Source organism: Hippopotamus amphibius, chromosome 6, assembly GCF_030028045.1.
Source record: "Hippopotamus amphibius kiboko isolate mHipAmp2 chromosome 6, mHipAmp2.hap2, whole genome shotgun sequence".
Classification (NCBI taxonomy): Eukaryota; Metazoa; Chordata; class Mammalia; order Artiodactyla; family Hippopotamidae; genus Hippopotamus; species Hippopotamus amphibius.
Window position 1 is genome coordinate 10931967 of NC_080191.1, and position 24564 is coordinate 10956530.

Sequence of the window (24564 nt, forward strand, 5' to 3'; positions counted from 1 at the left end):
ACTCAGGACACACACTCTACTAGTCATCAGAGCAAGACATCATTGCATATCACATTGCCTCTGGATCTCCACTGTATACTCGTGAGAGGATGAAAGTGATAGGCAAATAACATCTTAGCATTTTTATGAAAATAGTTTTGACATTACAGACTCCCCTGCAAGATCTGGGGAACCCCCAAGTGTCCCCAGACCTCGCTTTGAGAACTGCTGCTCTCGAGAGGCTCACACACATTGTTCCAGAACACGTGCACAAGGATGTTCTCAGCAGCGTTGCTTATACAAGCCCCCAACAAGAAACAGACCCAGATCCCACCCACAGCAAGATGAATAAGTTCATTGTGGTTCATTCATAAAACAGAATACTCTACAGAAACAGAATTGAGTGAACTTCAGCAGCAGAATCCATGGATGAATTTAAAAACATAACGTTCTATATTAACACATATATGTGGACTATAGAAAAATGGTACAAATCAACTGGTTTGCAAGGCAGAAATAGAGACACAGATGTAGAGAACAAACATATAGACACCAAGTGGGGAAAGCGGGGAGGGTTGGGGGTGGGATGAAATGGGAGATTGGGATACCAAATTGTACACTCTAAATATATGCAGTTTATTGTAAAATATAAAAAATAAAAAAACAACAACAAAAAACCCCATAATGTTGATTGAAAGAATCCAGACCCAAATGAGATCATTAGATATAACTCCATTTATATGAAATCCAAGAAGAGGTAAATTAATTTGCAGTCTTGGGATACATTCATAGGTGGTAAAATTACAAAGAAAAGCAGAGATGTGATGATTATAACAGTTAAGAGAGTGGTTACCTCTTGTGGTGCAGATCCTGTCTTTATTTAAAAATTTGATATTGTGTTCACATGAATTTTTTGCATTAACTTTTGGTTTTAAAAATACTGCATTATGGGACTTCCCTGGTTGCACAGTGGTTAAGAATCCGCCTGCCAATGCAGGGGACACGGGTTCCATCCCTGAGCCAGGAAGATCCGACATGGCATGGAGCAACTAAGCCAGTGCACCACAACTACAGAGCCTGTGCTCTAGAGCCCACGAACCACAACTACTGAGCCTGAATGCCACAGCTACTGAAGCCCGCTCGCCTAGAGCCCGTGCTCCGCAACAAGAGAAGCCACTACAATGAGAAGCCCTCGCACCACAACAAAGAGTAGCCCCCGCTCGCCACAACTAGAGAAAGCCCGGGTGCAGCAACAGAGACCCAATGCAGCCAAAAATAAATAAATAAATAAATTAATTTTTAAAAATACTGCGATAAAAGACTGAATTGAAATATTACTTATCTTGATTACTGAGTTTTTTGGCACCCCCCCCCCCAAACTTTGCTCCTGAGGCAAGAGCCCCACTCCCCTCACCTTACTACTAGCCCTGGTGGTGAGGGAGGGGAGGCAGTGCCATCAGAAAGAGACCCACAGGAGACTTAAGAGGTGGCAGCAATATTCTATTTCTTGACCTGTGCCTAGTTATTAGAGGTGCTTGCTTTATAATTATTCATTATACCTTACATTTATATTTTATACGCTTTTCTGATGCATGCTGTGTTTTACAATGACTAGGTAAACATGCATTTCTTTGCTTTCCAATGGCATTGAACATGTTTGATATCCTTACTGGCCTTTTATTTTTCCTCTTTTATGATTTATTTCTGCTAACATTTCTTAAGAACCTACCACATGCCAGGGACCTCTTCCCAGTCCTATGAGGTGGTAACTATCACCCTCATTTTACGTCTGAGAAACTGCAGCGTGAAGAGTGATTTGCCTAAGGTCATGCACAGCTGCTGGGACCAGAAGATGCATTGTGATGTTTGTGCTTTCTGCTTCCCTTTCCCGCTCTGTTCCTTTTGGTTACATTGGTTACACACACACACACACACACGCAAGCACACGCTCACACACAACGCCCTCCCCACACACACATGCTTACATACGAACAGAGATGAGGGAGGTCACCTAAGACACAGAAAAAGCCGAGAAGGAAAGTGTGCTGCTAAGGAAGGTGGGGAGGAGGAGCCCCGAGAAGAGCATCAGAACCAGCAAACGGGAGGGCCTACACAGTTATGGGTTTTCATCCAGCTTCGAATATCGTTTCCACTCCCTGCGTCTCTGACCCTTCCTCTTGCTTCTTTTTTACCCTCCAAGGAATTTAGCCTAATTCTTCACTGCCTCCACTAGACTGTCCTGGGGGATTGGGAGTGCCCGTGCGTGTGTGCGCGTGTGCGTCTGTGTGTGGGTTAGGAGTGGGAAGACTCCGAAAGCTGCTGCTCCTTCAGTTCTGAAAAGAGAAGCATTTCATCATCACTCTCAGCACTCTGTTCCCGGCAGGCAGGCGGCGGGAGCCCGGATGCCGCGCTCTGCCTCAGCTTGCACGTCGGGATCGCGCTTTGCAAGCGCTGCTCCTGTACAGGCTTGAGGCGGACAAGCCTGTGCACCCGGGCTGAGCACTGCCCTAGTCCTGGGTACGCCTGGAGACACCGGCAGCAGGTTCCTGCCCATTTCAACATCTGAATCAAAATGAGAATGTTGGCTCACGAGCCACCAGGCCCTTAGTACCCACAGCGCCTTCCACGCACCTTTATCTTATATCACAGAGAAACTCAAGGGAGAAGCAATCTTCAAAATTACCAGCCTGGCCACAGACACATCCTCCCACAGTCCTCCCCACCCCACGCCAAGCTTACTTACCAAGGTGTGTAGGCTACAGTTAATCTGCTTAGTGCATTTTTAGATATTTACACGTAGGCCTTAATAAGACGGTTGACCAAAATATCAGAAATTTTACTTATTAAACTTAAAATGTTTTCTGAAGGTTTATAGTCATGATGCTCTTAATGTTTAATTTTTTTCTTTTAATTTGGCAAATTCACTTTTTAAAAGGCATTTCTTGTAAAACACAAGATATTAATTCTGTTAAGATTTCCAGGGGACGATTAGGAGTTCATATCTTTGTGTAAAGACTATTTGTCCGTGTAGTTATTAAGCCATTGTGTCTAAAATATCAAAGGATGGAGGAAAGTGATAAGAATTAACAGAGAAAATGATGGCAACATGCCCAACACTTATTTGGGGCTTTATATTTATGTCTCTTTGAGCAGAGGAGTGAAGCAAAGTTTAATAGACCCTTACATAAACTCCTTTTTCTGAGAAGTTTACAAGATTCCTTTTTTCTCACAACTTATTTTAAGCCATAGCACTTCTAGAATGATAGGGTTGTAAGAAGTCGAGTCGCTCCTTTACATTTCTGTCCTAATAAAATCTCATTTGATAAAAGTATGTGCAACCCACGTAATAACGTGTACAGGGACAGGCCGGTGTGAGCAGCCACAGCCGACGCCCAGCGGAGAATGTATTTGCAAGATAACCTACATTTTAAAAGAAAGCGTAATAGAGATCTGCCTTCCTCTACCATGAGGAAAAATAAAAATCAGTCCTTAACACTCCACACAACGTTTCGCAGCGAGTTTCTTCCAAGGGGCTGGACTTCAGTTTGCCTTTGATATTTGGAAAAGGGGCGGGGAAAAAGATTTTTTCAATTCAGGGGGGAAAAGGATTAACTAAATTCTTTATAGCACACTCAACAACAGGTCTATAAAATTGACGTTGTTAGAATGGCTGATGGAACTAACTCAAATATATTCAGCAAGGGCAGCTTGTCAATGATTACCTGCAATAATTTGAAGACCCTCGAGAAGGGCAGACACAGTAGATCACATACTACTGTTCTCATTTCTAATTCAAAGTCTCCAAGGGTACTCAGCCCCTACTCAACTCCTCAGCCTCCTATTATATTTCTTCTACTCACAATTGCTCACAGTTTTTAAGCCCAGAGAATTGACCAGCTCTAGACAATAAACACATTGTGAAATTAACTGATGCCATTCATAATACTACTACATGAATTCAAAATAAAGTCTCAGCCAATGAAGAGATAAAAAACTTCGTTTCTTACCATGATGTGGCTTCTTTTTTCTTTTCTACGGACACACCAAGAGAATATAAGAAGTACCGTGTAGCTGCGGGGGCATGACCAAGAACAATCTTCCTGCTTCTCAGAAAGCCTTGTCTAACCTCCTCCTTCCAGACGACTCTAACTCTCACCAGCTCACCTTCCTGGTAGTGCTGCTCTCTCCCAGAGCCAGAGCCAAATGACAGATACTGACTGTCTATGTGAAAAGCACATTTAATAAGGGTGTGTTTGATTCAAAAGTTGAAAGGGTTAAAGAGGTGCGCCCTTCTTTGGGTGTGACACTGAACCAAAATTGCTGAAAAGACAACAGAGGAAGTAGAAGACCGTTTGGGGAAAGTTGCCCTGCATGCATTAAATTGGAAAACCTGATAGAAAGTAGAACGAGAAGGATCTCTTAGCTTTGCTTTTCTTTCTCTGTGAATGAGGTCAACTTTCTTTAATGCTGAGTTTTGGTTATGTCTTGTTTTAACTCCAGTTTGTATTTACTTATGCTTTTTAAAAAAGATATATAAAAATAAACAAAAAAATTTAAAAAAATATATAAATTTTATCCCATAAGCTACACACTATGGAACATTACCAAAAATGTAACCATGCAGCATAATAACAGAAAAAGTAAAAATTATGCCCACCTCATTAAAGTCCCAATAACTGACGCCTATATTCATCAATAAGTATAATTCAATAATTATAGATTACCATAACATTTGCTCCAAAAGTTTCTAGTTTATATAAGTCTTATCAGAAGCTTTCAGTATTTGGTAACAAGTTGATCCTTCAACGAAATAGTCACACTACTATTAGACCAATTAATTACTTAAGTATTATTAGGTGACATCAATCATAAAAAAGTTCTCTCCTAACTTTTTCATCATGAGCATCAGTATTAGAAACATTTATTGAGCATCTACTGGCTCATTTCAATGTGCAAGCCTGTGTTGATGATGGTGTGTGTGAGATATTATTCTGTTATATTTTAAATTTTAAATTATGGTAAAAAGCACGTAACAAAATTTACCATCTTAACCATTTTCAAGTATACAAGTTAGTAGTGTTCACTATATTCACGTTGTTGTGCACAGATCTCTAGGACATTTTCATCCCCAACAACTGAAGCTTTATACCTATTGAACAATAACTCCCATTTTGCCCTTCCTGCAGCCCCTGGAAACCACTATTCTCCTTACGAGTTGGACTATTTAGGTACCTCATAAAGTGGAAACATACAGTATTTGTGTTTTTGTGACTAGCTTATTTCATCTGGCATAATGTCCTCAAGATTTGACCAGGTTGTAGCATAAGACAGAATTTCTTCCTTTTTTAAGGTTGAATAATATTCCGTTGTATGTATGGGTCACATTTCATTTAATCATCTGTTGATGGACATTTGGGTTGCTTCCACCTCTTGGCTTTTGTGAATAATGCTGCAATAAACATGAGTATGCAAGGATCTTGAAGAGATCCTTTTGGATAGGTGCGGTGGTTAAGAATCTGCCTGCCAATGCAGGGGACATGGGTTCGACCCTTGGTCCAGGGAGATCCTACATACCACGGAGCAACTAAGCCTGTGTGCCACAACTACTGAGCCTGTGTGCTGCAAATACTGAAGCCCAATCACCTAGAGCCTGTGCTTCGCAACAAGAAAAGCCACCACAGTGAGAAGGCTGCGCACTGTAATGAAGAGTAGCCCCCGCTCTCCACAACTAAGGAAAGCCCACGCAGAGCAACCCCCGCAATGCAGCCAAAAATAAAAATAAATAAATAAATAAATAAATAAATAAATCTTTAAAAAAATTCTTTTCGATATACACCCAGAAGAGGATCATATGGTAATTTATTTTTAATTTTTTGAGTAACTGTTATACTGCTTTCCCATCAACAGGGCACAAGGGTTCCAATTTCTCCACATCTTCACCAACACTTGTTATTTTTAAGTTTTTTGGTGGTGGGCATGCTAATGAGTGTGAAGTGGTATCTCACTGCAGTTTTGATTTGCATTTCTCTGATGACTAGTGATCTTTTCACGTGAAAGATGCCAACAAAGAATGTATATCTTCTTTGGAGAAACATCTCCTCAAGAACTTTGCCCACTTTAAAAATTGGATTTTGTTTTGTTTTTGAGTAAGAGTGCTATTCTAAAGAAAAATTATAAGAAGTATATAGCTACACTTCTTTTAAAAAATATTAAAAATTTCTCTAGGCTTGGCAAACTCAACTGTAATTTCCTCTGTAATCATCTATGTAAAAAAATAAATTTTGAATAGATTGAGTTAAACTCTCCTAAAAGTAAAAAAAAAAAAAAAAAAGATCTTAAATAACTACTTAAAATTTTTAAAAGGTTTATTTATGAAAAGACTCAATGATCCTTTGCCAACCATAACTGTATTTATGGAATGTCAAACTCATGATTACATGAGGGTTCTTATAGTTTATTTATTCATTCAATGGGCATTTACTGGTTGCCAACTCTGTCAGTTTCTGCAGATTCAGGAATTAAAAGACAGAGCCTCTAGGGCTTCCTAGGTGGCGCAGTGGTTAAGAATCCGCCTGCCAATGCAGAGGTCACAGGTTCGATCCCAGCTCCAGGAAGATCCCACATGCCGCGGAGCAACTAAGCCCGTGTGCCAAAAAAATAAAAGACAGAGCCGCTATTACATTTAGAATGGCTAACAACAAGGTCCTAATGTATATCACAGGGAACTATATTGAATATCCTGTGATAAACCATGATGGCAAAGAATATGAAAAAAGAATGTGTACATGTGTATAGCTGAGTCACTTTGCTGTACAGCAGAGATTGGCACAGCTTTGTAAATCAACTATACCTCAATAAAAACATTAAAAAAATAAAAGACAGTCTTTGCCATCAAGAAACTCACAGTTGGGTAAAAGGGAAGGAAAGAGGACAGATGTGTGCAAAGACAGAGCAAAGCAATGTTATTGTGTATAGGATACAGTGGGCATATGATGACAGCTACTATTAATGGATGCCCTGTGTAGAAAAAGTAGTGCTTTCCCGAAGGGGTGGCATTTGAATTGATACTTAAAATACATGTATCCTAGTTATGGTACTGTGGTTGGTAACAGATAAAACACTTATAATCTAATATTAATTCTGTAGTTTAATATACATTATTTATGTCAAAAACATTTATTTGGTGATATGGACACACACACACACACCTGACAACCCTAATTTGAAAATAAGAATCCTTCTACTGACTCAACATTGACAGAAGAACCATGAAACAATTACTGTCTTCCATAAAGTACCTACCATGTACTCACTCAGTGAGGGGTAGAGAACATAAGGCTCATTTCGACTTCTAGAAGCTTATAGACTTGTCTATAAAACAACCACTGGTGTGCAGACAGGCATATAATTAAGTGCTAAAATGTGCAGAAGAGACATTTGTAATGCTTCAAGAGTTCAAAGAGGAAGAGATCAGTGAGAATGTGCAAGAAGACTGCAGGAAGGACCTAGGACTGCCTGGAAGGACAAGGGTCGAGGAACAGCATTCCAGGTGAGGGGAACAGCCAGAATAAAGGCCATGAAGTGACAACGGGATAGGGGCTCCCTTGAGTGACCGGGCATAATGAAGGTCAGTGGGATAAGTACTAAGTAGGAGGCTGAATGAGCAAGATTAACTTAGTCTGGGGAGGGCCTTGAAAGGCCAGTCAAGAAGCCTAGGTGTGACGTCATGAGAAATATGAGCTCTTTGCAGGTGTCTGAGCAGGGAAGTGACAGGATCCGAAGCAGCGCTGGAGAAAGACAAGCATGGCAGGCCTTGGTGGGCCCAACTGAACAGAGACCTGGAGTCAGCAGCTGAGACAGGAAGGGCTGAGGACCCTGAAGTGACCGCCGCATGTGGAAACCGAGGGAAAGCAGACACAGAGAGAGAGAGAGATGACTCCAAAGAATTCTGTGATGCCTCGGAGAAGCCTGGGAGCTCCATTGGAGGCTCAGGAGGCTGGCGTGGGTCATACTGAACTCAGGGGACGGTAAATATTTCCACGTGGAAATGTCCACAAACCATCTAGAGCAGAACTGGAACCCACTTCCATTCTCAAAGCCATACCTCTACACTTCACCTGAAGCCTAAATCAGTCACATATCAGATCACAATTTGGTAGGAAAGATAAAAGTGACAGTTTGTAACCGGCTCTCAGTCCCTGTGTCTGTCTTCAGCTGCCATCGGCATTTTACAGCTCTGGGTGGGGAGTCAGTCTCTCCAAAGGTGCCCCATCCACACGTGGCCCCTGCGGAGCCACCTTTGTAGACAGAAGTTCATTCATAAGCGTAAGTAATAACCACTTTGACATGGCATCATTTTGTTTAAAAAAAGTGTTTGAAAAAGGTCCTGCTCCGTGAAAATAGCAAGCATGCAGTTCTGCTTTTAAACCAGTGAAATCCTGTAGAGGAGACTTCGTTAAATTAATATCACACAGAGACGAAAGGAAGAGCTGCCAGTTTCATCTACTTTCCAGCCTCGCTGGAGGTACTGTACTGTTTCATTAGTGCGCATTTCTTTTAAGCGCAGATTGAAAAATGGTTGGATGCCCAGAACCAGAAACAGGACTCCTCACAGGGCATGGGGAAGGCGTGAGAATCTGGCAGGCTTCCCTCCCGCCCCCTGGGCCACGTTCCCCAGCTCCCCAGGGTTCATTCCTGCTGCAAGGCCTTTCCTCACCCACTCATTCTCTACCTCTGGGAATCCGTATTCTGGAGCAGGGAGGCAGGAATAGGGTGAAAAATTCCTGCCCCCAACGCTATGGCTGGGTCTCCACAGAGCAGGGGCTAGATGCAAAAGAGAGCAAAATTGCTAATGCCTGACTTTCTTTCCTCCCACGTTCATTGGCCCTGCCTTTCTGTATCGCACTGGAAAAAATTCACATCAACATATTTCAGCTACTAGTCACAGACTGTGCATGTAGAATAAATGCAGAGCGTGTGTTCACAGGGTCCAGTGAACCTTCTTAGTGCAAAAATTCAATATGATGGGACCTCCCTGGTGGTGCAGTGGTTAAGAATCCGCCTGCCAATGCAGGGGACATGGGTTCGAGCCCTGATCTGGGAAGACCCCACACGCTGTGGAGCAACTAAGCTCGTGTGCCACAACTACTGAGCCTGCACTTTAGAGCCTGTGAGCCACAACTACCGAGCTGGAGTGCCACAACTACTGAAGCCTGAATGCCTAGAGCCCATGCTCCACAACAACAAAGCCACCAGAATGAGAAGCCCAAGCACTGCAATGAAGAGTAGCCCCGGCTTGGGGCAACTAGAGAAAGCCCATGTGCAGCAAGGAAGACCCAATACAGCCAATAAATAAATAAATAAAAATAAATAAATTAATTTAAAAAAATTCAATATGAGAACTTTAAAATTTTGCAAAAGAAATTTATCTTTGCCATTCTCTGTTTTCTTTTTTTAATCTACTCAATCTATTGCTTTAAGTTCTGACTAGTTCCTCTTTCATAATCGTCCTGGTGAGATGTTCCCCTCATTAACTGAACTGTAGAGTTTTCTTTCTGCCCTTATTTGTGTAGGAACCATCAGACCAGGCACAAATCTGATTTAAAGATGGTTACGCCACAGCTGTTGATTCCTCAAAGCTCACACTCTTCTCGGGGAAAGTGCCTCCATTCACACCAGCATGAACTAGGGATGCTCCTGCTGTATTATGAAACTGGCAGCATTACACCACCCCAGCTCTGTGGATATATTTGAATAAAAACCTGGGTAGGATTCTGAGAGGGAAACAACACTGTAATGTGAGCTCATTAGACTAAGGATTCCCCTGCGGTTGACTTTTCATGCCCTGCTGGAGGCATTAGTCTCTCCATTCCAGACAAAATCTTCCCATAGTTCTTTACCTGTTCCTCAGTGTATGCACTTTTAGACATTTGGTCTGTTTCCTCACTATTAATTAACAAACTCAACTCTGTCACTAACACAGGAAAACTTTGTGTTCCTTGTGTATAGACTGAATAAAATGAACTGAAACCAACTCTAAACAACATAAACTACAACCAAACTAAAATGATTCAAAATAACTGTTTTCCTTTCCAATCTATCAAAAAAAAAAAAAAAAAAAAAAAAAGAAAGAAAGGAAGGAAGAAAGAAGGAAGGAAAGAAGGAAATGGGGAAAGTGCCTTCTCTCATAGACACTATTTAAAGACTTTTACATTTAAAATAGTAATTAATTTGAAATCTTTCCTACTATTTTGAAGTTATTTGGGATCTGTGACACAATCAAATAAAAAACACTCTATTAAGACTGTTGCTCAAAAAATACTTGTGGTAGGAAGAATTCTAAGATGGATCCCCAAATTCCCACTCCCTGGTGCACACACCCTGTGTAATCCCCGCCCTTTGAGTATGGACAGGTCCTAACAAGATGCTGAATTTTCACTTCCATGATTAGGCACATTATGTGGCAAAGGTGAAGGGATTTTGCAGACGTAATTAAGTTCCCTAATGAGTTGACTTTGAGTTATTCAAAACAGGAGATTATCCTAGGTAGACATGACCCAATCAGGTGAGCCCTTTAAAAGAGCATCCGGAGGTCAGAAACCTGAGGCATAAAAGACTCTCCCCTGGTGGCTTCAGAAAGCAAGCTGCTGTGAATTCTATATGCAAGGAAGTGGACTCTGCCAACAGCCCCAGGAGCTTAGAAGAGGACTCCCAGCTTCAGATGAAACTGTAGCCCCAGCCAACACCATGATTGCAGGTTGTGAGACCCTGAGCGCAGAATCCAGTTAAGCCTTGTTCAGACTCCTGACCCATGGAATCTGAGATAATAAAATATGTTGTTTTCAGCTGTTAAATTTGTGATAATATGCAACAATAGAAAACTAATTCAGGGCTTCCCTGGCGGTGCAGTGGTTAAGAATCTCCCTGCCAATGCAGGGGACATAGGTTCAAGCCCTGGGCTGGGAAGATCCCACATGCCGCAGAGCAACTAAGCCCGTGCGCCGTAACTACTGAAGCCGTGCGCCTAGAGCCTGTGCCCAGCAGCAAGAGAAGCTACTGCAATAAGAAGCCTATGCACCGCAATGAAGAGTAGCCCCCGCTCTCCGTAACTACAGAAAGCCTGCGCAGCAACGAAGACCCAGTGCAGCCAATAAATAAAAAATATGATAAATAAATTAAAAAAAGAAAACTAATTCAATGTCAATAAATATTTACTGGTCATTTTTCACTGGAGTACATTTTGTAATAGATTTTTTTTAAGTGTAGGAATTAATTCATGCATTTAAGAAATTTTAATCTTCTGGGGACCATAATATAGGCACCTTTGTGAGGACAAAATAAAGCAGCATGGATCTGATACGTCGTCGCAATTCTTAAACTAGGAATGTGAAGGAGGGCAATCAGCGAAGACTTTGTGAAAGTGGTGGCACAAGCTGGGGTTTGAATAGTGTAGGTAAGAAATGGGGTCGGTCCGCACCCCAGGACAAAGGAAGAGCATAAGCACGGCGGAGATGGAAGTGTGATGTCTATTTATGGAAGAGCCAATGAAGCACTCCGGCTGAGACACGCAGTTCCCATAGGGATTGCGTGGGACTTTATTGGTGATCAACAGGCAACCACTGAAGGTGAGAGAAGCACATCTGTGTGTTAACAAAAGTAGCAAATGTTGGGTTCTCCTCCCAAGTGGAAAGGTTGACTGCTTTCCTGGTTCAGAAGAAGACAAGGGAGATCCTTTGCTCTCTCCTGGCTTTTCAGATGTTGATTCTGTCATCTCCCCTGCTTCCTGCTTCTCAGCGTGCAGTAAACACTAGGGTTTTTATGTTTTGTTTTCTTTTTCTCTATGATTTCAGATACCTCGTTTACTAACAGAAAGGAAATTTCTCATCTCTGCAACAAAACACTGACTGGGTCCATTTCATCAGGAGGTGGAGGAGGGGCACAGCAGCAAGACCCACCAATCTATGTGCTCTCCTGCATTTAAGAGACTCATGACAAATGGGTCTCTAGCAATAATCAAACTATGCGAAAAGAAGGTAATCATTTCAAAATCTGTGCATTTTAGTGGACAGACATCTCAAATAAGGTGGCCCTTGGTTTAGCAGAGAAATTTTAAAAAGATTTATATATTGAAAAATAGGACAGATCAGAGTCGGAAGCATACATCTTCATGGGGAAAAAAGAAAGGAATTTGGGGAATTGAAGACTGGTTAAGACTTAAAGAAAAAAGGCCAGTGAGTCATTCCCAGTGTGGAGAATGGCTTAGGAAATTTTATCAACAGTAGTGACCAATATATGATTTTCAACTGTTGGCCATACTGTGCCACACCCCCAGGAAGAGTTTGCTGTGTGTAAATGTGTGGGTATTGGTGCCTCAGGGGAATCAAGAGGGGAACCCAGGTCCATGTACAGGTTGACTTGTGGCCAAAGGAAGCTTGGGAGGAGAGGTGAGAGGGGGAGTGGACACTCTGAGAAGGGTCAGAGCCAGAGATGGGGGAGGGCGGGGAGGGCAGGGAGGCCGCTGGCTTTGCCGAGCATCTGGAAGGGGGCTTCCCTCTTTTTCTGTGAGCACTGAAGCACAGGTGCCCTCCTATGGCTGGAAGTCTTGGGGGACACCAGGTAGCAGATATTTGTATTATATTTTCATAAATGTCAACCATAAGGGTTAACTACGTCCCAAGCATGTTGCTAAGTGCTTTACATACATAATGGCACTGACTCTGAAGAGGTACTCGTTACTGTCCCCACTTTTTTTTTAATTAATTTTTTAAGCTCTTTATTGGAATATAATTGCTTTACACTGTTGTGCCAATTTCTGCTGTACAACAAAGTAAATCAGCTGTATTTATACATATATCCCCATATCCCCTCCATCCCACAACTCCTTCTCACCCTCCCTATCCCAGCCCTCTAAGTCATCACCCATCATCGAGTTGATTTCTGTGTGTTATGCAGCAACTTCCCACTAGCTATCTATTTTACATTTGGTAGCGTATATATGGCAATGCTATGCTCTCACTTTGTCCCTGCTTCCCCTTTGTCCCCACTTTCAAATGAGGAAGCAAGTTCAGAGAAGGTAAGTAACTTGCCCAAGGGCATACAACTAATCAGCAGTGCCCAGGTTCAAACCCAGTGCTGCTGGGCTCCAAATCCCACATTCTATTTTTTCTTTTTGTTTTAAAGGCCAACTGGTTTTTTGGTTATTTATTTATTTATTTATGGCTGCATTGTGTCTTTGTTGCGGCACACAGGCTTTCTCTAGTTGCAGAGAGCGGGGGCTACCCTTCATTACAGTGCGCGGGCTTCTCATTGCGGTAGCTTTTCTTGTTGCAGAGCATGGGATCTAGGCTCATGGGCTTCAGTAGTTGTGGCACTTGGGCTCAGTAGTTATGGCTCGAGGGCTCTATAGTGCAGGCTCAGTAGTTGTGCACGGGCTTAGTTGCTCCGCAGCATGTGGGATCTTCCTGGACCAGGGATCGAACCTGTGTCCCCTGCATTGGCAGGCAGATTCTTAACCTCTGCACCACCTAGGAAGTCCCGAATCCCGCGTTCTTACCCTCCACTCACTACACCAGCTTTCACCACACGGCTCTACCATGAACCTCTCTGTTTTTCTGATTCCCCCTTGTCTTCCCCTCCAACCTTCTTGCTTGTCTTCCTCTTATCAATTTCCTTTTTAATCCTCCCTCCACCTCAAATGTAGTTTCTGCTGCCTCTTGGGGGCATCCAGCCATCTTCAGGGGGCATCTCTCTTGGGACGTTCCCGTGCCATAGACACCATGTCACCTTCATTGAACAGATAGCTTCCTGGGATGGGTTAGGGGATGTGGCTGAGGCCACACAGGAAGAGGCAAGGCTCATTGCTGATAAAGGTAATTCGTATGTTGGGGCCCATAAAATGGAGGCCGCCCCAGTAGCTAAACCCAAGTCAGCCTGCTCTTACAAGAAACACCTGTCAAGGAAACCTAACACATACCAATCATCATCCTCTAACTCAGCTTTAGCTCACCTCACCACAGAAGCTAGGATCTGCTAGCCTCACAGGGAAATCACGACCTCCTAGCCAATCATGCCCTGTTTCTGTGTTGCTGCTTCGTTTTTTTTTTAAATAAATTTCTTTCTTTTTTTATTGGCTGCATTGGGTCTTCATTGTTGCACTCAAGCTTTCTCTATTTGCGGTGAGTGGGGGGGTCTACTCTTCATTGTGATGCGTGGGCTCCTCATTGTGGTGGTTTCTCTTGTTGCGGAGCACGGGCTCTAGGTCTGTGGGCTTCAGTAGTTGCAGCACACCGGCTCTACAGCGCAGCCTCAATAGTTGTGGCGCACGGGCTTAGTTGCTCCACAGCACGTGGGCTCTTCCTGGAGCAGGGATCAAACCCGTGTCCCCTACATTGGCAGGCAGATTCTTAACCACTTTGTCACCTAGGGAGTCCCTGTGTTGCTGCTTCTAATGCTGCATAAATCTCGCTTTTGCCCAAAATCCCCCAGGAAGAGAGCTCCACCACTTGTGAGGCACTGCACTTCCCCAATCCATGGATTGTTTTCCCTCGAATAAAGGACATCAAACAATACTAAATTGTACTCTTTTTGTCATTTGACAGTGCTATTTAGGGACCCTTTTTCCCTGGTCATGTTGAATGGTGGTGATCCTTTTAAAACTGATAGGGACAGAGTAAAGGGACAAAGTGGGTGATTAAATAGTTAATCTCACTAGGGGATTGTAAGTTAGAAAAATATGGGAGACTCCTGTAAGTTAATGATCTCTCAAGAAAGCAGGTTTACTTAACCACAAAACCAGGCAGGCTTGCTAGCAACAAAACCATGCAACAGAAGCATGAGACACGTACCCAAAACAATGAAACGATGGTGGCATGAGACCCACATCCTGCCCAGTGAGCTAAGTAAGTTAATGATCCTTAGGACATGCTTTCTGCACACATAGAGAACAATAATTTATGGAAAGGTGCTCATTGCACAGAGACATGAAATAATGCTTACAGTCCTGGCTTGACCATGCAGGGACAAGAAAACTCCCCTGCCCAACCTGGAGGAGGAGCTGATGACAGAAGCATGACGCCTACTCAAGAATGAAGAAGAAGGTGGTCTTCCCCCCACCCCCAATTTTCCGTTGATTATAAAACTGTAGCCCACTAAGTTCTCGGCGTGGCACCCTCTCACCTGCCCACTTGTAAGCCTCACGAGTGCGCTATTCTAATAAATCACTTCTTATCTGTCACTTTGTCTCTTGCCAAATTCTTTCTGCACTGAGGCACAAAGGACCCGAGCTCCTCGGAGCCCCCCGAAACACCACCTAGCGGTTTCAAAACCACAAGTCAGATCACATCACTCCCCTGCTTAAAACCCTCCGATGGCTTCCAAGACGTTCAGAAAGAAATTCAAAGCTCGGACGACGGCCGTCAAGCCCCTGCGAGATCCGGCCCCTGCCTACCTCACGGACTCCCCTCTGGCCCCTGTGTTCTCATTACCACTGAGCCGTGCCAAGGGCCCCCGTGCACGCTGCTCTTTTCTCTGGAATGCCCTTCTCCAGAGAGCCGCACGGGCATTCGTCACTTAACTCAAGTGCCTTCAGGGAGGTCTTCTGGGACGGCTGATGCTATCTCCGATAGCAGTGCTTGCCGTGGTTTCTGCTTCCTCTGCCCGTGCTGCTCTCCCACCCCCTCCCCACCTCGCGCCAGCACCTATCTAGCTGACAATACAATGTATCTAGTTGAGTGTCTTCTGCCAGAATGCAGGTTGCTGGAGAGCAGGGACTTGCTCTATGTCATTCACCCCAAACCCCTAGTGCCGAAACGAGCTGGCGCATAAGAGACGTCTGGCGTGCATAATAGGTACTTGAAAGACAGCTGCTGCGTGAATAAATGCACTCACAGGTCGCGAAAGGCTTGATCCAGGCCTGGTCTGCGCATACATAACTGACTGGGAGAGAAGGTGTATCAGCCAGGTGTCAGCAAGCACAGGCAGAGTGGGAGGCTTTGACGACAGGACAAAGCTGTGCACAGGGCACGAAGAAGCTTATGTCCTGCTCCTGGGCTGCTAACCAGTCTGAAGGGCAAGGAGGGAGCAGATACCAGGGCAAGCAGAGCAGAGGGCTGTGCTGAGTAGGGCACTGAGAGGAGCCTGCAGCCACCCTCCAGGGAGGTTTCCGGGCCCATAGATGCCCCACCTCCCCTCCTTCCCTCCCTTCCTCTGATCTCCTGGTGTGACTCCCCTTGACTGAGCCCATTAGGAAGCCAGAAGAACAAAGCCAGACCCGGAGAAGGGTGGAAAGGAACACAGAGTGCCCAATGGAGGGTCTCCAGCCAAGAGGGCAAAGGAATCTGGGGGACAAGAGTAAGCCTCCCCTCTGCCTCTTGCTGTTCCTGAAGGAGATGCAGCTGAGGTTAGGGAAAGGAAGAGCTGGAGGCCTTATCACCATAAAGACCGGCATGGATACTGCAGACATCCGAGTCATGATCTAATTCTACTGGCTGGTAGTAGGATCACCAGCTGGTAAGGGTTTGTAATTATTCTTTTCATAAATTTACTCTGAGTGACAGAATTTGTCTAAGCTGAACTTTCATCTCCATTGCAGCAGCCAAGTTTCCTTTAATGCTCAGATCCTCTTGATAAATGCCAGGCTGCATCGAGCAATCCTAGCTTGGTCACAAGGTCAGCCAGGCCCTCCTGTGGCCCAATTCTTTGCTGGCCATACTGGACCTAATCAGAACCACTGGGCCTCAGACTTTATGAGGTTTATACTTCCCTTAAGTCCTGGCAATCAGTTCTGCAGTTATGTTTTCCCTGACATCATGCCACTGAGAAAACAAACTTTATCTCTAGCAAAAAATTGGATAATGACCCCTATTTCACCCTATATATAAAAAATAACTCAAAATTGATCAAAGACCTAAATGTAAGAGCTAAAACTATAAAACTCTTAGGAGAAAACATAGGTGTAAATCTTAGTGACTTGAAATTTGGCAATGGTTTCTTATAATATGTAAAGCACCAAAAATATATAGAGATAAATTGGACTTCATCAAAAATAAAAACTTTTGTGCTTCTAAGAATACAAGCAAGAGGACGTCCCTGGTGGGGCAGTGGGTAAGAATCTACCTGCCAATGCAAGGGACATGGGTTCAATCCCTGGTCCGGGAAGATCCCACATGCCACGGAGCAACTAAGCCCATGCACCACAACTACCAAGCCTGCGCTCTGGAGCCTGTGAGCCACAACTACTGAGCCCATGTGCCTAGAGCCCATGCTCTGCAACAAGAGAAGCCACCACAATGAGAAGCCTGCACACCACACCAAAGAGTAGCCCCCGCTTGCCGCAACTAGAGAAAGCCTGTGCACAGCAATGAAGACCCAATGCAGCCAATAAATAAATAAATCCATATATTAAAAAAAATACTAGCAGGAAAGTGAAAAGATAGCCCACAGAGGGGAGGAAATATTTGCAAATCACATATCTTGTAAATCAAATATCAAACCACATATGGGGGATTAATATTCGGAACACTTACAATTCAACAACAAAAATACAAATAACCCAATTTTAAAATGGCCAAAGGACCTGAATAGACATTTCTCCCGAGAAGATATACAAATGGACAGTAAGCACATGAAAAGATGCTCAACGTCATTAGTCATTAGGGAAACACAAATCAAAACCATAATAAGATACCACTTCACACCCACTAGGAAAGATACAATCAAAACAATGACAATAAATTTTGGCAAGGATATGGATAAGTTACATATTGTAAAATTGCAGCCACTTTGGAAAACAGTTTGGTAGTTCCTCAAAATGTTAAACATAAAAGTACCATATGACCCAGCAACTTCACTGTTAGGTATATACTAAGAGAATTGAAAACATATGTTCACAAAAGAAACTTGAACATGAATGTTCACAGTAATATTATTCATAATAGCCAAAAAGTGGAAACAATCCAAAAGTTCATTGACTGATGAATGAATAAACAAAAATCTGGCACATCCATGCCAAGAGAATACTTGTAATACATACTACATACTGGAAGAAACTTGAGAACATGATGCTGAGTGAAAAAAGCTAGACACAAAAGACCACATATTGTATAATTCCACTTTTATCATATATCCAGCATGGGCAAATCCATAGAGACAGAAAATAGATTAACGGTTTCCAAGGATGGGGAGAAGGAGAGTGGGGAGTGACTATCGACAGGGTTTCTTTTTGGAGTGCTGAAGATGTTCTGGGATTAGGTAGTGGTGATGGTTGTACAACCTTGGAAATAAAAACCACTGAACCACTGTATACTTTAAAAGGACAAATCTTATGGTATGTAGATAGTTTCTCAATTTTAAAAAATGGATGATGAACAATGATGAAGTGAGACTATTCCCAGTGTCCTCATTGCCCCAGAGCAAGGCAACTGCTGAAAGTAAAATAAAACCTCAAGTTGTAGGGAAAACGTTATGGGGCCCTGGAACAATGCTAAGGGCAAATCTATGAAAGCACCGTGGCAGGCCTTCTCCCTGGGTTCTAGTGGCTGCTGCAGAAAGGGAAACGGAAAGAGGGGAAGATGGGAATTAAGGCCCAGGGAGTACCTCCTATAAACCAGGGGCTTTGACAAAACCTGAGATTCCTAACAAGGGACGGGAGCAGAGCAGTCAGTCCAGGCCTCACATGCAAACTTGTATTTCTAAATGACGTAAAAGACTCAGGTACATTGAGACAATAACAGGAATTTTTGTCCCTTATTTCTCAGGAAATATCAACATTTTTAGCATATCCTTATCTTATAAATTACATAATTATATTTGTGTGTGCTAAGAATATTAATTTGTTAAAAGTAAACATTTAGAACAAGTCATTTTTGTAACCCTATTTTTGACATCTTGATATTTGGCTTTTTGTTGTTGTTCTAATGTATTAGGAGTTTCTAAAATGCAAGTGATCTAGGCCTCTCAGTTTCTGATGAGCTCTGATCATATTTAATCCCCACAACCACCCCAAGAGGTAAATACTATTGTCCCATTTCATAAATGAGAAAACTGAGGCTCAGTAAGACTAAATTAATTGAACTGTCTTGCAAAGTTATTACGTCATGTAACTGGAGTTTGAATCCAGGTCTCTTTGATACCAAAACTCATGGTACTACTTTTACATGCTGAAGAAGACGAAGGGTGAAAATGTAGGTTTTTCCTCCACTTAAATGCACCACAGAACCTCCTCTGCCAAGGTCCCCAGGACCACCTGGTGCCCTTGTGTACAGTCTTGCTTACAGCCAGGCTGCTGGAGGAACTACTCACATCCTGTTGGAATCCATCCTCAAAGCTCTGCTGCTCCTGAAAATGCTTCAGGACTACTCTGAAGAAGGACACACAATGGAGAAACTTAAACCAGGCCTGCATTTGACCAGAAATAGAGAAATATCTTTGCAGGACCTTCCCTACTTTCTTAAAGAGAGAACCACACATTAAATAGAGCAGAAATGCCATCTCAGTTTGCTTGGCGAGCTAGAGCAGGGCTTAAATATCTTCAGGCTGGACGGGTCTTAAAGGACCAGGAGCACCTGATGTAAAGCGACTCTGTCTTCAGCAGGCATCATGGAAGGAGTAGAGAAGGACTAGGAAGGGCCCAATCCCACCGCTGCGAGCCACATGAATGCAAAAGGCCAGATGAGTTATCCTCATTTGCCAGAGGCAGAAACTAGAGGTAAGAGTAACTTCTCCAAAGTGACACGGCAAGTAGAGCTGGCTGGAATTCATCCCAGGTCTGCCTGGCTCCAGAGAGGATGCCCCTCCCTCTACCCTAGCACGTGAAGCTACACTCTTAGCTTTGTTACACAGGTTCAAATCCCAGCTCTGACACTTACTAGTGAGTGACTTTGGACAAATCGAGAGACCTCTTTCCCTCAGGGTTCTCGTGTGGGAAAATAGGAGTAATAATTGTATCCACATCATACAGTTGTGATAAGGGTTAAATGGAGCTTCTGGGCTGTGAACACGTGGAGGTGCTGGGAGAGTGGTGTGCTCTTGGGAGAGGGTGTGGAAGCTCCGTGCCCCTCTCCCCATACCTTGCCCTATGCGTCTCTCTGGCTATTCCTGAGTTATATCCTTTTATAATAAACTGGTGATCTAATTGACCCTAAATTGGAAAAAAAAAAAAAATAAATGAATTGTCATTAGAATCAGAGTATGAGAAAAGAAAGGACTCCACTTTTGATGACTGAAAGAACATTCAAGGACCCAGGACTCAGGAAGATCCTGACCTCTTTCAAGGACAAAATCCAAAAATCCTTCAAACTAAGCAACTTGATAGTGCTGATTCTTTTTTTCTTTTTTCTTTTTTAAATAAATAAGTTATCATCAACTGGAATTCCTATTACATATTCCTCTCCAGCGGGATGAGAATCCCAGACCTGCAGAAGCCTCCATGTGAGTAATCTGATGGCAGATAACCTTGATAAGAAGTACAGGTCTTTATACTTTCCAACACTTCCATTTGCAAATGAAAATAACATTGACCACATACATTTTATACCTCTCAATAAATATGTGAATACTGCTTAAAAAAAAAAAGACCTAAACAATGCCTGGGTTAGAACAGTGCCTGGCATACAATAAATGCTGTGCTGTGTAAGAGTCTGCTATTATTGTTTTATACAATTTCTCCATATCAACACAGTACAAAGAGCAGGGGTTGTAAAAATACCTATCCTATGACTACATATGTACAAGGATGTTGAAATGGAATGCTTTCTGCTCAGTTTCAGGTAAACCTCAAATTTTAGAACAGACCCGTAGTTCCAGGTACCTCCCCATTCCAAAGGGAGGTGCTCGACCACCTATACCAGGACTTGCAGAGGTGATGTCTCAGAGCCAGTGTAAGAAATTTTGAAGTCAAAGAAGCTGTGGAAGAGATTTCAGTTGGAGAAGGCTGCTGCAGGCTGGAATTTTTCTTTCCCCTTTCTCTTCACCCACGGACGAGAGAACACAGGTGCTTCCCCTCCCTCAAGCCTAGTGAGAGAAATTCAGGGGGACAAATGGAGAGCTTCATGTGTGTCTCTTGGAGGTTGGGGGACACAGAAGACGAGTGTCTGACTCACACTTGTGAGATCTAAAGGCAAGGGACAGAGATTATTGGGCTGAGAGTACTGGAGAGAAAGAAGGAGGCATTGGTATTTGGACTGATGGTGAGGGACGTTTTCCATAGAACAGATGTGGACCCTGCCAGAGAGAGCCAGCCTGGAGCAGTCTTAGTGGAGACTCTGCCCGGGACGGGGGAAGCTGTGGAGGGACAGTGGGACTCCGATAGGGTGTGGGGTGGACTCAATGCCTGAGGGCTAAGGGGCAAGCTCTGGCCATCCTGGGAATTACAATGAGCTATATGTCCAACAAGAGCCCTAGAGAAAATCACAAAAGCCCCCGGAGAGAAAGAAGCAGCTATAAATAGCCACTTAAGCCAGACAACACTTTCAACAGAAGACAGTGCCCCTCCCTACCCTCCCCTTTCCTGAATCTCCACGCCTTCTGGGCCTAATCCACAAAGAATGAGGCATACGAGCTAGGACTGAAGAGTAAAAAAGCAAAACCAGGGAGTGGGAGGAATAGAGCAGAAGCCGACTCTGCCCCTCCCTCTCTGCAAGCGGCCCCCTAGCAGCTGGGCAAAGGGGGAAAGATCACTCGAATGACACTGGGAGTCTCAACGACTACACTGGGCCAGACATTTAAATCGCTGCAATTAAAGATTTTACTTTCTGAGAGTTAATGATAAATCCAGGGGATGCAAAGGAAATAGTCCATAGAACGTTATTGAAAAGACAGCGATGACAAAGCATAATCTTAATTGTTTCTGCTTTCACATACTGAGTGAGAGCAAAGCGATCCCGCTCGTGTGAGTAACCCTCCGCACAATACAGAAAGCTGGGCTGGGGTGGAGTCCAGGTGGAGGGGGGGACCTGGACATGAGAAATGCACAAATGATAAAAGGAGTGCCATCCAGATTATAAGGGGGGGGGGGGAGGAGTATGAGATTCAAATAGAACAAGGTGAAATCTGTATCACATGTTAAAGCTACCACTCTGCTGCCCCTTGCTTTTCGAAAATGGGCAGAGGAGAGTGAACACACAATCACAGAACACATGTAAAACACCAGGAAGCATATGCTTGTTTCACTGGTGAGGATGATTTTCGATTAAAGTATATGCTCTTAGTGTCAAAGCCCGTGAGAACTGGGTTCGTTCATTCATTCACACATTCACTGAGCATCAACTATTACTCCGGCAAGGTTTCTCTTGTCCTGTGTTTATGTCTACTTAGAGGTGCGCACTGATTAGAAAAGGCATGGTCTCCTCAGGCACAAAGCGTTCAACAGCGAAGCTGGGCTTGGTATTCAAAGCAGAAGGCATGCATGCAGAGCTTACATGTGTTCTATAAAAATGGTATGTTTGGGGTAGGAAATACACTTGGCGTGGGCATCCTTTCCATTGATTTGTGCTCTGCCAGATGTCAACCTGTCCCTAGCAGACGTATGAGAGGCACGACCCAATCCTTTAGGTGTTGTCCCGCGTAGCAACTACTTTCAGCACAAGATTTTACAACTCAGCCTGTGCATCAATTTCTAGATCATAGCTGTCATCAGCCTCAGCCCAAACCACAGTTTAACTGGTTACAAACATAATTAGAATTAAAGGCTTAGAGGGAGAGATAAGATAGAGCTAATCTTAAGAAACACACACACACACTCATTTTCTTTTTCATTTTCGTGCACCCTCATTACAGAGCAGCTCTTCCTCAGTGTGCAGATCTAACCTCGGAGAGCAGTGTATGAAGGGTTCTCCTGAAATCTTCTAAACCTAGGGGGGCAGTCGTGGGAACCATCGGCATCCCCCCACACTGTCTCACTCCGTGGATGGCCACAGCCCCGCTCGAGGAGGGGGGGGCGTGTTGAGGGAGCGCACAGTCCTGGCACTTGACCTGCTGTCAGGCGCCCCGCCAGGGAGCGCAGTGTGCCCTCCTCCTTTGTGGAGGGACAGGGACTCCTGCAGAGCCTCCCCGGCCCTAAGGGAAGGAACTGGTGCCTTGGCACACCCCTCCCAACGGGCCCAGTGCCCGGCTCTGGCTCCACTGAAGGGAGAATGAAAAGCCCTTTTCATGGCTTGAGATCCTTCAGACAGGAAGAGAGCCTTCACACCCGCTTCCTTCTGATGAGCCCCGCAAACGTGGTTCCCTCTCAGCTAAGGAACAGAGGGAGACTCAGGAAAATCTTGGCAGCAAGTTGCTCTCCAGCAGGGCGAGGGCCTGGGGCCACAAGAAAACCCATTGCCCGCCTCCCTCCCTCTCTTCTTCTTTTCTGGCTCTTTGGTTGCAGCTCGGATCACCAGGGACGATTGAAAGTGAGATATTTTGCTAGGAGTTTTCTAAAACCCAAATGTACGAAGCTTAATTCGAGATAATCTGGGGTTATTCATTAATTATGAGTTGAAAACCAATCTCAGTTTGTTATCTAAGATGAAGTAGCCTGGATACGGCTGGTCGTAGAAACCCTGACTCACTGCTTCAGCTGAACTCGAAGCTTTAGTTCTCTGAACTGTAGCAGAACTTTCCCCCAGAAAACACCTTTGAAAGAATACTCACCACCTACTGAAAGTACAACGCAAACATAAGCCCCACTTCCTCCATCCTGCCTCTAAACCTCCTCTTCCTGCACTTTAGTTCACTACAGAGCGTTGTTTCTGGAACATAAGCATGTACCCCATGCAGAAAAAATACCTTCATCTTTAGCAAACCTCAAATAAGATGAAACCATGATGAGAACAGGCATTTTCTGTGGCTTTGGAGTTACAATCCGACCAATACCAAACACATCACAAAAGTGGCTGAAGTGATCTTGAAGGAGATAGGTTTGTCCGCATAATTATGCCTCCAGTTCTATGTGCCAGGGTGCCTTCCTCCATAAATAGCTTTCTTCTTGCCTCATCTAATAATGATAACATCTTACCAAATGCTTGTGGTGGGTAGTGTTCTAATACCTTACGCATAATAAACTCACTTAATCCCCACAGCGATCCAGTGAGGCAGATGAGTAAACAGAAGCACAGAAAGGTTTAGTAACTATTCCAAGGTCATACAGCTAACAAGTGGCAGAACTCCGATTTGAACCTGAGTTCATGTGACTCCAGAAAGCATGCTTTTAACCAGCTTACCACACTGTCTACAGGGAACTGGCCACACTTCCCGTCCCTCGTGGGCAGGCCCTAAAACTTTCAGAGAAGGAATGTCTTCATTAAGTGTCATCTACAAGCTACCCCATTTTTAACGGTGATTTATGGGGAAGGGGAAATACCCTTTCACATACTGAATGATCTAATAACCCTGATATACATCCAGCATTAAAAAAAAACAAAAACAAAACAAAACAAAAAACAACTCCACCTCAAGTTTCCCTCAAATTAATCATAGCTAAATCCACACCTGGATCATTCACAGCCACCAGGAAACTCAACCAGAGAGTCTGACTCCACGTGTATTAGAAATCCATTTTATGAAATGTTCTTTTGGTGTTAGAGCTAACTCCATAATTATACAATGTTAGAG

At 43.7% G+C, this 24564-nt stretch overlaps 1 protein-coding gene across 2 annotated transcripts in view; it reads right to left on the minus strand.

Moving 5' to 3' along the window:
* CRYBG1 (crystallin beta-gamma domain containing 1) overlaps positions 1-24564 on the minus strand; it is a 197635-nt gene that overhangs the window by 61695 nt on the left and 111376 nt on the right. The window contains exon 1 of one of the 2 annotated variants that reach the window (XM_057739904.1): positions 3987-4183. The exons of the other annotated variant lie outside the window; for it this stretch is intronic. Within the exon in view, the coding sequence (XP_057595887.1) occupies positions 3987-3989 (3 nt within the window). The 5' untranslated portion in view covers positions 3990-4183. Of the gene's footprint in view, positions 1-3986; positions 4184-24564 lie in introns of those variants that run through there. 2 annotated transcript variants of the gene reach the window in all.